Source organism: Corvus hawaiiensis, chromosome Z (assembly GCF_020740725.1).
Source record: "Corvus hawaiiensis isolate bCorHaw1 chromosome Z, bCorHaw1.pri.cur, whole genome shotgun sequence".
Classification (NCBI taxonomy): Eukaryota; Metazoa; Chordata; class Aves; order Passeriformes; family Corvidae; genus Corvus; species Corvus hawaiiensis.
The window spans coordinates 60,196,030-60,209,342 of NC_063255.1; the positions used below are offsets into that span (position 1 = coordinate 60,196,030).

At 43.4% G+C, this 13,313-nt stretch overlaps 1 protein-coding gene across 2 annotated transcripts in view; it reads right to left on the bottom strand.

Annotated features, from left to right (window-relative positions):
- The window catches only part of ADAMTSL1 (ADAMTS like 1), a 414,253-nt gene extending 403,467 nt beyond the window's left edge, over positions 1-10,786 (bottom strand). For both annotated transcript variants that reach the window (XM_048292487.1, XM_048292486.1), the window contains exon 1: positions 10,653-10,786. In XM_048292487.1, coding sequence (XP_048148444.1) covers positions 10,653-10,727 — 75 coding nt within the window. In that variant the 5' untranslated portion in view covers positions 10,728-10,786. The remainder of the gene's footprint in view (positions 1-10,652) is intronic.
- Between the last annotated feature and the right edge of the window lie 2,527 nt (positions 10,787-13,313).

A 13,313-nucleotide genomic window follows, 5' to 3' on the forward strand; every position in this document is an offset into this window, starting at 1 on the left:
CATTATATGTATTGCAGACTAACAATCTACTTAACTACGGGGTTTTGTAAATAGGTTGACAAACTATTGAGCTTAACCATATTATGTGTTCACAGTAGCCCTGTGATTTGTCAACTCTCTTCTGTAACTATGGTCACTGTTTCAGAACATATTCTATTATAGTGAAAATCCCATTAGGTTATTACAGGAACCTGACAGTGCTCTAAATATACATTTATAAAAAGCTCAGGGAGCAGGTTTATACTTAGCCACATTCCATGTTTTCATCTTGCCTTGAACTTTATGAGTATTTTATTTTTATCTATCTGAAATATTAAGCACATCTCTTTTAATCTTGCTGTCCCCTGACGGACACAGGTCAGTCAGTCAAGGGAAGTGCAGAAACTACTTCCGGTCTGATGAATTCTGCTGTATTTCTTCCTCTGAACAGCAACCAAGCATCAAGTTTTCCTGGTTTTTTTCCCTTATGTATCTTTTCTAGCAGATAAAAAAATTCTTCACTGCATGGCTGTTCAGTGTCCAGCAGATTCCTCTGTTACTGCAGTTTGAAGTTTGCTTTCCAAATTATATCAGAAATTAATGGCACTCGGGTAACCCCTATGTTCAACTTCCTTGAACAAGACAGTCATCAAATAATAAATCCTTTCTACACTACAGACGCACTATGATTTACCCAGGGCAGGTATGTTTAAAATTTGCCATTGAAGGTATGTACATTCCACAACCACACTGTTTCAAACAGATGTACATCAGGAAAATTGAATAAATAAAACAATGCAAAGATAAGGCCATTTCCTGGTCTTTGACTCAAAACCCCAGACGATATAGTTCTTGTTTCACTATGCTCATTTACTCTTGAAATGTAAGTCATCTGTTAAAAAAAAAATAAACATCTTTCCTTCTTCATTTCCATTGTCCTACCCCAACGTAGCCAAGCCCATGGAAATAAGAAAGAGTTGACCATATCAGCTCAGTCATTTCTTTGGGAGTTAGTGTAGATCAGGATGTGTATGGCTACCCTCTGTTTCCTCTGAAAAAAAACACTGAGAGAAATAAAATAAAATCAAATAAAAAATGTAGCCACACAGGACTAGTGTTTGGCTATTATATTACTTAGTAGTGTCATTCTTATATGTAAAGTGTTTCCTTCATATCAACTCTTCTCAGAATCCAAAAATTTGCAGTGCAAGGAAAAAATGGTTTCTACAGCCACCTGAGTTACACTGACTGTGGCATTATTGTTATAACGATGTCAAAATCCACAAGCAGGTCTTTCTATTTAATGCAATTCATAAGCCTGTTGAATCTGCAAGTCAAAACAAAACTAAATGAAACAATTACAGGCAGTTTTGTGCAAATCCACTCTTCCATTATTAAATGCTTTATTGGAAGAATACACATATATGGGGTCAGTTTAAAAAAAAAAAATATGCACAGATGAAAATTCTGGAAAAACTTGGTCGAGTGGAAAGTAGCAGTATCAAACACCACTCCACAAGCCATATCTTGGACTGATGTAATGCAGTCATTATTTATGGCATCTAGCCATATAGAACTATGAAAAATCTGAAGCATGGATGCAAGAACAGGCTTTGTTTAATTCCTCTGATGAATGTTTTTCGCCAAGATGAGACAGTCCTGCTAGACAGTCCTCCATTCCCACACCAGTGTTGAACTGGCATGTAAGCAGCACATAAAACATATAGCTTTTGTCCACTCAGTAGAACATGCCGAAAAAAACAGGCTTTCTGCTCAGCAGAATTCATCGTTATAACATGATTTCACCTATGTGTTCATTCCAAGTGATACAGCATCTTCTTTTCTCTTTCCTTTTTCCACTTCTAGAAATGCAACTGTGTGTCAAAGAACAACAGTGACCTGGTCATCCCAGAATGTATTCTAGGATAACTTCTGCAGCTCCAATAGATGTCTTTCCAAAAGGCCTGGAATTGCCTCTTTGCTTTCCACTTCTCCCTCTCTTGGTAGCTTTCCTTGCACATACATGTTCAACAATTATGCTGACTGCACATTTCTCTCAAATGGCATAAAAAATATACCCTTAAGACTGAAAAGGGTGTAAAGAGTTTAATTAAATTTAATAGGGCCATGACTCAGATGCACATGGCATTATTCACCAAGTCTTGTAAACTACATCTTACATTGCTATTACATTGCTTACTGTAACAGAAACATCTTGCTTGCAGCTGGGACAGAACTGCAGTTTCAGAGCGCAAAGCGCCTTAAGATGCACAATGGCAACATGTACACATGTACTTGAGCTATTACAGGATGATTTAAAATACAGGAGCAGAAGCATACAAGGAACGCTGTGGTGCAAAATCCAGCTAATGACTTCCTAGTCTATTCACCATACATCACCCCAATAGAAGACTTCATCACATTTCATAATCTTCTAGATCACAGGCAAGGCAGATTTTATTGTGTTTTTTTACGAAATAAACAAAACAAAAACAAAAACAGAACAATGAAACAAAAAATACCCCACCCCCCAAAAAAACCCACAAACAAACAAACAAACAAAAAAAGAAAGGACACTGAAAAGTAAAATTACTGAAGTCTGGATTGCAATGAAAAATGACTTTGTTTTCTTTTGCATGTTAAGTGAAAGTCTTAGAAAAGCCAAAGGAAAACATACATTTTCTAACCAAGACTTTCAAAAATCCTGATACAAAACACAAGCCTATCTGATAGCCACACAGAATTCCTTAATCCTTGGGAAAAAATAGCTGCAATAATTTACATCCTCTGATGTTCCCATAAAGCTCTAGTAGTGTTCCCTTTGTGCACCCAATGTGAACTTCTACCCCAAGAACAGAGATGCATTTTATGTTTCTCTTCTAAGAGAAGCAAGTTATGATGATATGAAAGTAGAACATGATACTAGCAATCTAATCCAGATCATCAAAAATTATACCTCCACTTTTTGAAGAATATATTAATCAAACAATTCTGCTAGCACTCATAATTGATCACAGAATATTCCTTGTCTTTACTTTGTAATTGAATGATTGCATTATCAACCCAATCATTGCAGGAAATGTTCGTGAAAAGGGCAGTATTTTTAAGCCTGTGAAATTTGGCATTCATAATTAAATGAGGAAAGAGATAAAATTTCAGATCAGATAGACGCCACAGAAATATAGTTGGATTTCCTCATTTCCCTTCATCTTCAGGAGGCAAAAGCAATTGCAGAAGAGGGGTTTATTGGGGTCATACACGAGAGCAACCACTAATATTTTCAGAGATCTTGTCAGAAACTGTACAATCAAACCAGTGCTAAAATATTCCCATCTCCTCTGCTTATCTCTGAACCTGTTGTACCTCCTTCTTAATCTGCAGTTAGAATTCACAAACCCTTCATTCACCCTACCTTTGTACATGTCAAGATGAAAACATGACTGCTGTAGGACCCAGACGTAATAGCATGTGTGAATAATCTGACTTTAATGCAACAGGAGAAGAGGAAGTACTGCTTCTTTCCCTGACATATGCACATATTCACATATGGCCTATGAAAACGTGTGAAAATGCTGACGGCTTAAATCTCTAGTGAGCTGCAGGCTACAAATGCTCAGAGACCTGTAACTTAAGAAAACTTATTCTCACTTCCATAATTTTAGCAATCGACATCGCCAGTGCAAGGCCTTTCTCTTGCTATATATTTAACCCTTCCTCACAAAGAAACTAAGGGGACTTAACGTTTTCATGAAAGAAAGGTCATAAGAACTGCTTTAAATTAAATTTTCTCCTGTTGCAGCGGGGATACTGCAACATGCATATACCAAACCAGGAGTCCCGTGGAAAGGAAATATATAGGACAGACAGATTCTTGATAGCTGTTTCAGAGAGATGTTTATTTCTGCAGCCGCATGGCCGGGGCTCTCCTCAGGAACTCTGCAGTCATGGGGCCCGAGGGTCCTTGGCCACACCGGGGAACACAAACCAACCAATGGGAAACAAAGGTGACCAGGGGCAGGGAAACCCCGTGTCTCCCCCCCAGGGCCCCTCTCCCAGGGCTCCATGGCAGGGGAGGGACCCCAACATCTCACCCGTTTTATTTTAATAAAAGGAGAATGAAAACAACTAGATAAACATGACAAGAACAGTTTCAAGACAAAACAAGCCACCCTCCTGAGTCTTTAAATGTCCAAACAGATTCTGTGGAACATCTTAGGGCTGACAGAAGGGAGACAGAACTCTCCGGGCATGCTCTGTGGGGAAACTGAGGCAGGAGAGGGTTTAATTTCTTCCCTCCCCCTCTTCAGCCCCCCCTCGGCATCGGAGAGGAGTTGTAGGGAAATGGAATTGTATAGGGAAGCCATGGGGTGAAAAACGGATTAGGAATAAACTGGGGATAGGGTAAACTTAGGAAAGGGTTCATACTGGGTATAGGGTAAAAGGGGGAAGTAGGCTGTAGGTAGGGAAATTGCAGGGATGGATATTGTTTATAATTTTGTGCATAATGGCTGCCTTTGACTGGAATACCTCCAGGCCCAGTAACATTTGCTGCTTGTAAACCCTTCTTTCCTTGCACTATATCAAACTGTACAACTTCCCCATCTCCTACACTTTGCAGGTAATTTTTAGGGTTATTCCTTTTAATGGCAGTTCTATGGATGAATAAATCTTCCCCTGTATCATCTCGTGTTATAAACCCATAGTTGTTTTTTACATTGTACCATTTCACAGTTCCTGTGACTTTCGTTGCTATAACTTGTCCTATCACGTGCTTGCGTGTTCGTCGTGGCTGCTTGTCCCACGTGGCCGCCACCTCGCTGACTCCGACGTCTCGGCCGGGCCCCCGCATTGCGGCTGCTCCGCACTCTCTGAGCGATGCTGCTCCGGTGCGTGTCTGGGCTCTGCACGGCCTCACGTTGCCATCGCCGCTGGCTCCGTGCCGCGTGAGCGGTTCCACTCTGCAAACTCCACGCCGCTTTGAGAGTGGCCCCGTTTCGGCTCGGCGCTGCGCGGCTTCTCGTGTCGCTGTGGAAACCGCCGCTTCTCCCTCCGCAGGGCTCTCCGAGCCGTGTGCTCAGAGCGGCCTGCCACGCCGATGCCCGGTTCCTGGCTGCTCGTGGCCCACGGCACCCGCGGCGCCTGCGGCATCGCTCCCTCACTCGCGGTCGCGTGGCCGGGGACCCCGAGACAGGGATGGGGTCCGCGATAAGGCGCGCGCTCCTGAGGGGGCCGGGCGCATCCAGCACAGGCACCTCTGCCGGCACGGCTGCAGTCATGTGCTCCCGGGATGGCGGCCGCGCGGGCTCGGCCACGGGATTAGTATGATTCTCTGCTTTAGGGGTAATGGGACCATACAAATGCTCCTCAAGAGCTTCCCTGATTATAAGTATGCACGGAAAGCTTCTCTTTGATCCCATACTGTATCCCATATCTCGTCCCAGAAACACCCCTCACAAGATACAGGAGATTCAATATTAAAAAGTAAGTCTCGAGAAATACAGGAGAACCTTTTGAAAAGCCAGATGAAGAAATGTTCTAGATCTCCCGGTTCCAATACTTTCTTGTTTTGTTGTTCAAGGATTCCTTTTACTTCTAGATACATTTTTCTCTGTGGCTCAGAGAGCCCCATTTCCCACGATTCTTTCACAGTCCAGAGAGACTATCCAAACCAAGATGAGAAGAGAGAGGTCTAGAGTGGTTATTTTACTCACGAATCTTCCTCAGGGATCGGTATCTTGCCCGCATTCTTCACCATTATGTTGCAGCGGGGATACTGCAACATGCATATACCAAACCAGGAGTCCCGTGGAAAGGAAATATATAGGACAGACAGATTCTTGATAGCTGTTTCAGAGAGATGTTTATTTCTGCAGCCGCATGGCCGGGGCTCTCCTCAGGAACTCTGCAGTCATGGGGCCCGAGGGACCTTGGCCACACCGGGGAACACAAACCAACCAATGGGAAACAAAGGTGACCAGGGGCAGGGAAACCCCGTGTCTCCCCCCCAGGGCCCCTCTCCCAGGGCTCCATGGCAGGGGAGGGACCCCAACATTCTCCCATACACTTGAATTCTCAGAAATGGTGCTACAGTTTTTCATTAAACTTTCCTAAAAACATTTGGTTGAAGCCAGGTGTACAACAGGTTGAAGTTAGCCCACCATGGTAAAAAGCTAGCCCAAAGTCCTCTCTTCACCAAACTTGTAAGTAAAGAGCAGCTCTGCAGGAAAAGATTGGACAGAGTCAGAGCTGGTAGACACAAAACTGACCACGAGCCAGCAATGTTCCCTTGTAGTAGAGAAGGCAAACGTTATCCTGGGCTGCACTGATCAAATGACTATCAGCAGTTCGATCCTTCCCTTCAACTCAGCACTGATGAGGCCATGCCTGGAGACTTGCGTCCAGTTCTAGGCTCTCCAGCTGTCTTGGGACACAGCACAACAGAGAGATGGACATACTAGAGGAGTCCAACAAATGGCCACAACAGTGATGGGGGGACTGGACTGACAGACTGAGAGGGACTGTGCAGCCTGGAGAAAAGCAGGCTTGGGGAGTTTTCATTAATGTATAAAAGGAACTGAAGGGAAGGTGCAAAGAAGACAGACAGGCTCTTTTCAGTGGTGTGTAGCAACAGAGTAAGAGGCAATGGTTGCAGACTGCAACACGGGAGGTTCCCTCTGGCCATCAGGACACTCTGAGGGTGAACCATGGAACAGGTTTCCCAGAGAGGTGGTGGAGTCCCCTTCCTGGAAGACAGTCAAAAGCTGCCTGGAAATGATCCTGGGCAACAGGCTCTATGGGACCCTGTTTGACTGGGAGGATTAGACAGGATGATGTCTAGAGGTCTCCGCCAACCTTATCCAGCCTATGATTCTGTGATTATAATTAGAAGAGGAGGGTAAAACAAAGGAACTTCAATGTGTCACATGATGATGTAAAAAAAATATACCTTCCTGTGACTTTTTGACTTGAGCGGACAATATAACCAAGAACCCATTTGATCTATTACAAAGCTCAAAAGAAAACTCCAGTCATTAAAGTAGCAGACGTTTATTTAAACCTTCCTCAACAAGATGAAACTGCTTTTGAGTTTGCTCAAACTTAACACTGCCAGCCATTATTAGGTTCATCAATATAATTTTGATCACAATGCTTTCAAGATTTATAAAAAACACACTACAAAACTGTTTCAATGGGTAAAACTGCTTTCAAGACAATTCTACATGAAGCAAGTAGGGGCGTGATGATATTTCAGTACTGGCTGACTAATTGACCACATAAGTATCCTAATATTTTGTCCTTATCTTGTATTTTTCCTGCAGTCTTATCTGAAATAACTCCTGATTGAAGCATGCTGACCTTCTCACTATAATATGGTCAGTTTTTCAAATGTAGGGAATGTATTTGTATTTTCAGTATCTTTGACTGGCTTTATTTTCAACTTCAGTCTATAGAAGAGGAAGTTATAGTCTTCTCTGGACAACAGAACAAAACTCAGTGGATTTTCACTTGGTAAGTATTTTGCTGGGGATGGATAAAGGTAGGTGCTTAATATAATTTATTATTATGTCACTACATGCAAGTGTTTTAAAAAGATGCTCTCTTCTCTATATGACTATTTCCTGATACACAAAACACCACCACTTCACTTCCTTCCACCCTGTGTAGTGGACATAAAAAGGGTAAACTGAAGCAAGCACAACAATTTAAATACAAAATAGAACAGCATATAGCAAATATGAGGCTCAAATAGTCTAAGAATACAATGACCACCATGCAAAATCTGTTTACCAATGGCCAACATTTGCTTACACCCCTTCCAGATCTAAACCTGCTCATGTCCCGTCAGCCCATAAAACATATGTGAAAATGCCTGCACTTATCCATGAAGCTCATGCATGAAGTTTTAAGCAGAGCTAAAAACTGCATCTACTACAATAACTATTATCTATAATGCAACTTAAGAAGCTGGTTTACATTCTTCTGTTGAGGTATCCACTATAATCACTCTCGTATTTTTTGAATTTGTAAAATTCCTGCAAGAAGAATCACTCTAGTAAGAGAAGTTCCACTAAAACCCAATATATTAGTTTATAGACCCAAAGGAGAACAAAATTACAAATAAATAAAATAAAATTGTGGTATCCATTAAAAATGATGGAAAAAATTAAGAGGAAATTGAAATTCCACAGAAACACTGAACTGAAAATGCAGTAGGACTACAGGTCAACCCAAGAAAACTTGTACTTAATTCCAAAATACAGCTCAAAAAATAGTTCAGACCTTCAATTATTATTAGATCCCATTTATCACTAGTGAAAAGACCCAATTTGGCTTAGTTTTAAAACAGTAATAACTATTTAAAATAGTATTAACAACAACACATGATTTGGAGACTCAGTTTATTTATTCTAAAAAAAAAAAAAAAAAAAAGGATTTAGCATGCTCTTTTGTCCCATACCTGGCAATGTTCGGAGTCAGGCTGGACGGGGCTTTGAGCAACCTAGCCTGATGGAAGGTGTCCCCACCCATGTCAGGAAATTTGGAACCAGATGATATTTAAGGTCCCTTCCAATCCAAACCATTCTATGATAATACAGCACAGAAATATCATCCAAAGCCTAAAAATATAGTCATACTTAGTAAATGAGAAGAATATTTTTTCACTTTAATTTAATCTAAACTTTAGGTTAATAAATGCAGCATTACAGAATTGCAGTTTGTTTACATATATTTTTATATATATATATATATATATATCTTCTTTGTGATACATACATATAACCTGTTACTGCTCAGTAAAGCATAACTTTAATCCCCACTTATTCCACTATCTCATATTACAAATGCAAGAAAAACAACAGGAGGTTTCCCAAGCCGATTATGTTCTTGGCCCTAGGAAATGCTGTCCATGAGGACAACTGATTTCATTCACACTATCTGTGTGTAAATTTGAGACTAGAGGCAGAAGGCAGTGCCAAACTGCTATTTCAAGAGTAACACTACCTCAGTAACTGTAAAATGAAATTCTTGTAAGTATCTAACATAAAAGCTAAGGGAAACTAAACTGCCTTTTTCAGCTCCCAAGCCACTGTACTGCATCTCTCTCACTCCACAATTTTCGAATGTAGGCATGAATAGTCTATATTTGCATGTAAAAAATAAATAAGCAGATATTTTAGTTCCCCACAAAGCAGAACTGCTTGCAAGGAAAAGGGAAAGCAGGTGCACAGGGCCAGGATAAGCAGGGATAGAGCAGAGGGCCAGGGGAGATCAGCTTGATCTCAGTCCTGGGAACAGACCTGGTGGCAGGATTAAAGGATGTGGCAGATGGGGTTTCCATTGCAGGATCGGAGCTATTACAATTCTAGTGGCCTTTATCAGAACAGACAGCAGATCCCATTAGAAACTGGTCTCCAAGGGCCAGTCTGGGTGTCCTGAGGATATTAGTGATGCCAAAGTGACCTGCAACCTTTTCTCAACAACTTTTCCAGTGACATAGTCCTGATCCAGTCCTGGCCACATGCCTTCAGGTGCAGGCTGGCATCCCACTTCATCCCTCATGGCAGTCCACTGCGCTCTTGAGTAACTTCTTTGCATGGGATCCAGAATGGTGCAATAACAGAAAGCAAAGCAATCTAAAACACAGAAGTTTCTCTACCGAAACTAAAAACTTTACTCAGATGAGTAGGCTAACCTGCTCATGGATGTACAATTACTACAGAGGTTCAAGGGAGGAGAAAATACATGTCAGAAGCACAGGAGGAGACCAAAAATGCATATACATAGAATCATGTTTCTAAGTTTATTTCAAGTGACCCTGTACTTTTTTTTTTAATTAAGGTGCTGCTTGTTGTTTTTTTGAGAGATTTACAATATTGCCCTAAATAGAAAAATACCATCATTACTGAACTGTGCTATTACTTATTTAAAATTCATCTTTGAAATTTAAGAACAAAACCAAATGGAAACAATTTAAGAGAGTCACGTTCACACCTTCTTTTCTTTAAGGCACAAAGCTGAAAGTGAGTTCATATATTGTCTCCAGAGGGGTGACCGGTGACCGGTGCATCCTCAGCGAGGTTTTTTTATTATTATCATTATTTTATTTGGCTAAAGTCTGAAATAAAAGCTGGGCAATAGCAAATTGATGACTAAGCAAAACCAACTACCTGTAAAGCATGTTAGAGGATTTAAATTACACCCAAGGGAAACGCACGGACACGGCCCCGGCTCAGCTCTCCACTTCCAGAAAGACATACCCGTGTGAGAAACGCAGGCGGGGACTCTCCAAGTTTCTCTGCATCATGGAGAGTATTTCCCCGCAACGAAGCAGGCTGGGAACCTCACGCCCGACACTCGGCAAAGCTCAGCAATATCGTAACTTTTATAATAACGACCCTTCCATCCTCCCTTCCAGAGAGCTGTGAGACCAGCCAGGCTCACGGAGACGTCCGCTCGGCAAACCCAGCAGCCAGCCGCAGAGCCTGCCGCCCGCCCGCCGTGCGGGCTGCGGGCAGCCGCGGCAGCTACCTGCCGGCCGAGGAGGAGCCGACGGCGGCAGCGCTGCCGCAGCCCGGGAGCACCGCGGCAGCCACAGGTGCGGACCTCTCGCCGCCCCAGCGGAGCGGGGAAGCCGCGTCCCGGAGAGGCGGGCGACCCGCGGGCCCCCTTACCTGTGCGACGGCGAGGAGCCCCATGGCCAGGGCGAGCGGGGAGGTGGCAGTGCCCCGGCACTGCCCCGCGGCCATCGTGCTCCCGCGGCGCTCCGCCGTGGTCCAGCGGAGCCGCCGCTCCGCCTGCCTCGGGCCGCCCCTGCGCGCCTCTGCGAGCGGCGCGGGGTGCGCGGAGCCTCCGGGCCCCGCAGGGCAGGGAGGTGCGCGGGGGCGCGGCCCCCCGCTGCCGGGCGGCGGGGACGGAGGCGGGGAGCCGTCCACGACGGTCCGCCCCCGCCTGCCACCGCCCCGAAGGGTCCTCCGGGACTCGGAGGGAGCGGGCAGGGGTGGACGGTGCGCACGGGGGCTCGGGCAGCGATGGGCGGCCTCGGGACGGGGCTCCCAGGAGAGGACAGAGGGCACGGGCAGCGACAGGAGGTGCAGGCAGCGATGGGGAGCACAGAGAGAGAGGTCGAGGATTCGGTGATTGGGAAGCGATGGGCGTGTGGACAGCAGTGGGACACGCCGACAGAGCGTGCAGGCAAGGATGGGTGTTCCAGGTTGAGGCAGATGGGGCTGGGGCACGCAGGGGGGCATGGGGCACGCAGACAGGGATAGGGTATGCAGGTGGGTATGGGCCATGCAGGCCTGGATGGTTAAAGCAGGAGCAGGGTATATTGGCACGGGTGGGACGCTGTGGCAAGCACAAGGCAGGCAGGCATAGCCAGTCATGCAGGCACAGGGTGTGCAGATCCAGGGACGGGCCCCCACCTGCCGTGGTGTACTGGTAGGCTTTCTGTGCTTGCCTACTAAGCCTAAGAGAATTTCCAGGATACTAAGTTGAAATGCTGTAGTGCTGTGATTATTCCTGCCCACATCTGCCTGGAGGTAAAGGCTCCAGGTGCTTAGCCAGGGGAGCAAAGCCCCTTCCTACAGCTAGCTCTCTCAGTTACCTTTAAGCCTTCACTTAAAAGTTTTTGGCTAGTACCTGCAACTCCAGCATCTGCTAACCCAACAGTCAAAATGCAAGCTGTGGCAATCAAACAAGAACCTGGCTAAATTTGTGTTGGACGCTTGTGAAAGGTCCGTGGCAGCTCCTATAAAAGTCTTACAAAACCACAAGAAAATGTATTGTTATTACACACGTCCCTAAACTTCCCACCATGAGCCTCTCTAAATGCTCCCATAGCATTCTGGGCACATGTATTTACATACTTGGATTATCGCTGGAAAATGTGCACCTCATTGATGAGCCAAATTAATCATATGGAAATCCTCAGTAAAACTATGGTGATGAAGTAGCATGTGCAAGGACTAAAGACTGCCACATTTCTCTCCATCTTTTATGCGTTACGTCAGACATTGTTGACAAAGTCTTTGCCCTATGAAGAAAAGGCATATTGGGGGTTTGTGGCTCAGTTCTGCATGTGAAATCCTAACAGCTCTTTCACGCTGAGATTTATAACCTCTTTCATTTGATAATTCTTTAAAACCTGTTAATTATACAACAAACAAACTATGGTTAAGATTTTAGAAATGCTGTTTCAAGTACAGCTACATGAAGCATAGTAGCTTAAATTGAAAAGTGCTTGATTATTCAAGTACACCCAGGAATACTCTATGAATATGCATGACAGATGAACTTCTAGAATTTTGGTTTTCTTCTTACAGACATATGGTTAAGAAAAGACATAAACATTGTGCAGTTCTTGGTTTTAGCAGCATGTAATTAAAGAGGTTGAGGCTCCTGTATGTATAGAGTAGTGTGGTCTAAAATATGCCATAAATGCCACATGATCCAAGAAACACAATTTGGCTGAACAAAACATGATATCTAATTTGTCAGGAATGAGATGTTTACAAGTTTCATGTTGCACATTATGCTTACCTTCTAAGAAATAAGAAGGACATTTCCTGGCATTTACAACTCTCTGAAGGGCCTGAGGGTTCCAGGTAAAACCAAGCTATATGTTAATTGTCAAGAAATGTTTTATTGACAATTGTTACTACTTACATTATGAATTCTGTGTTGTTTGCATACAAAAGGTAAGACTTGTCTAGTCTCACACCAAATTTATAGCTATAAGCAATGTTGGAAGTGCAGCACTGTTGTCTGATAGCTATGTAATAGCTGTGTTTACAACAGCAGAGTCATGAATTAATAAGTAGGGAAGGCAGAGAGGGAGGCTTTTGAAAGTGCCTTCCTAACTAAGTGGACTTGAAGATATTTAAAAATTCTATGTTTAAACAGAAAAAAAATTAACAGTACTTACAGAAGTATGCTTCCTACTCTTTTGTGAGACTCACAACAGTATTGTTAGGCACAATGCAGCAAGTCCACACTATCATCAGCCCAGGGCTCTGAGAAGGCTTAGGAAAATGTAAGATCTTTTAAGAACTAAGAAAATACCAAGGCTTCACGTGTAGGGAGAGAATGACTCTCCTTGTTCAGAAAAAAAAAAAGAGGTTAACAACTTTGAAGTAATTTTCAGCATTAGCCAGAAGATAACATGCTTAGCAAGGATATGTTTTTCTCCCCATTTGGAATGCAGACAGGCCAAATCCATAGAAAATCTAACTTTTTCCTATCAGCAACATTGCTTTAGTACTACCTACAAGATAGGATTGTTCTGTGTCTCCTTCTCTTTTCTATATAAACTGGTTATTTCCTGCTAAAATGGC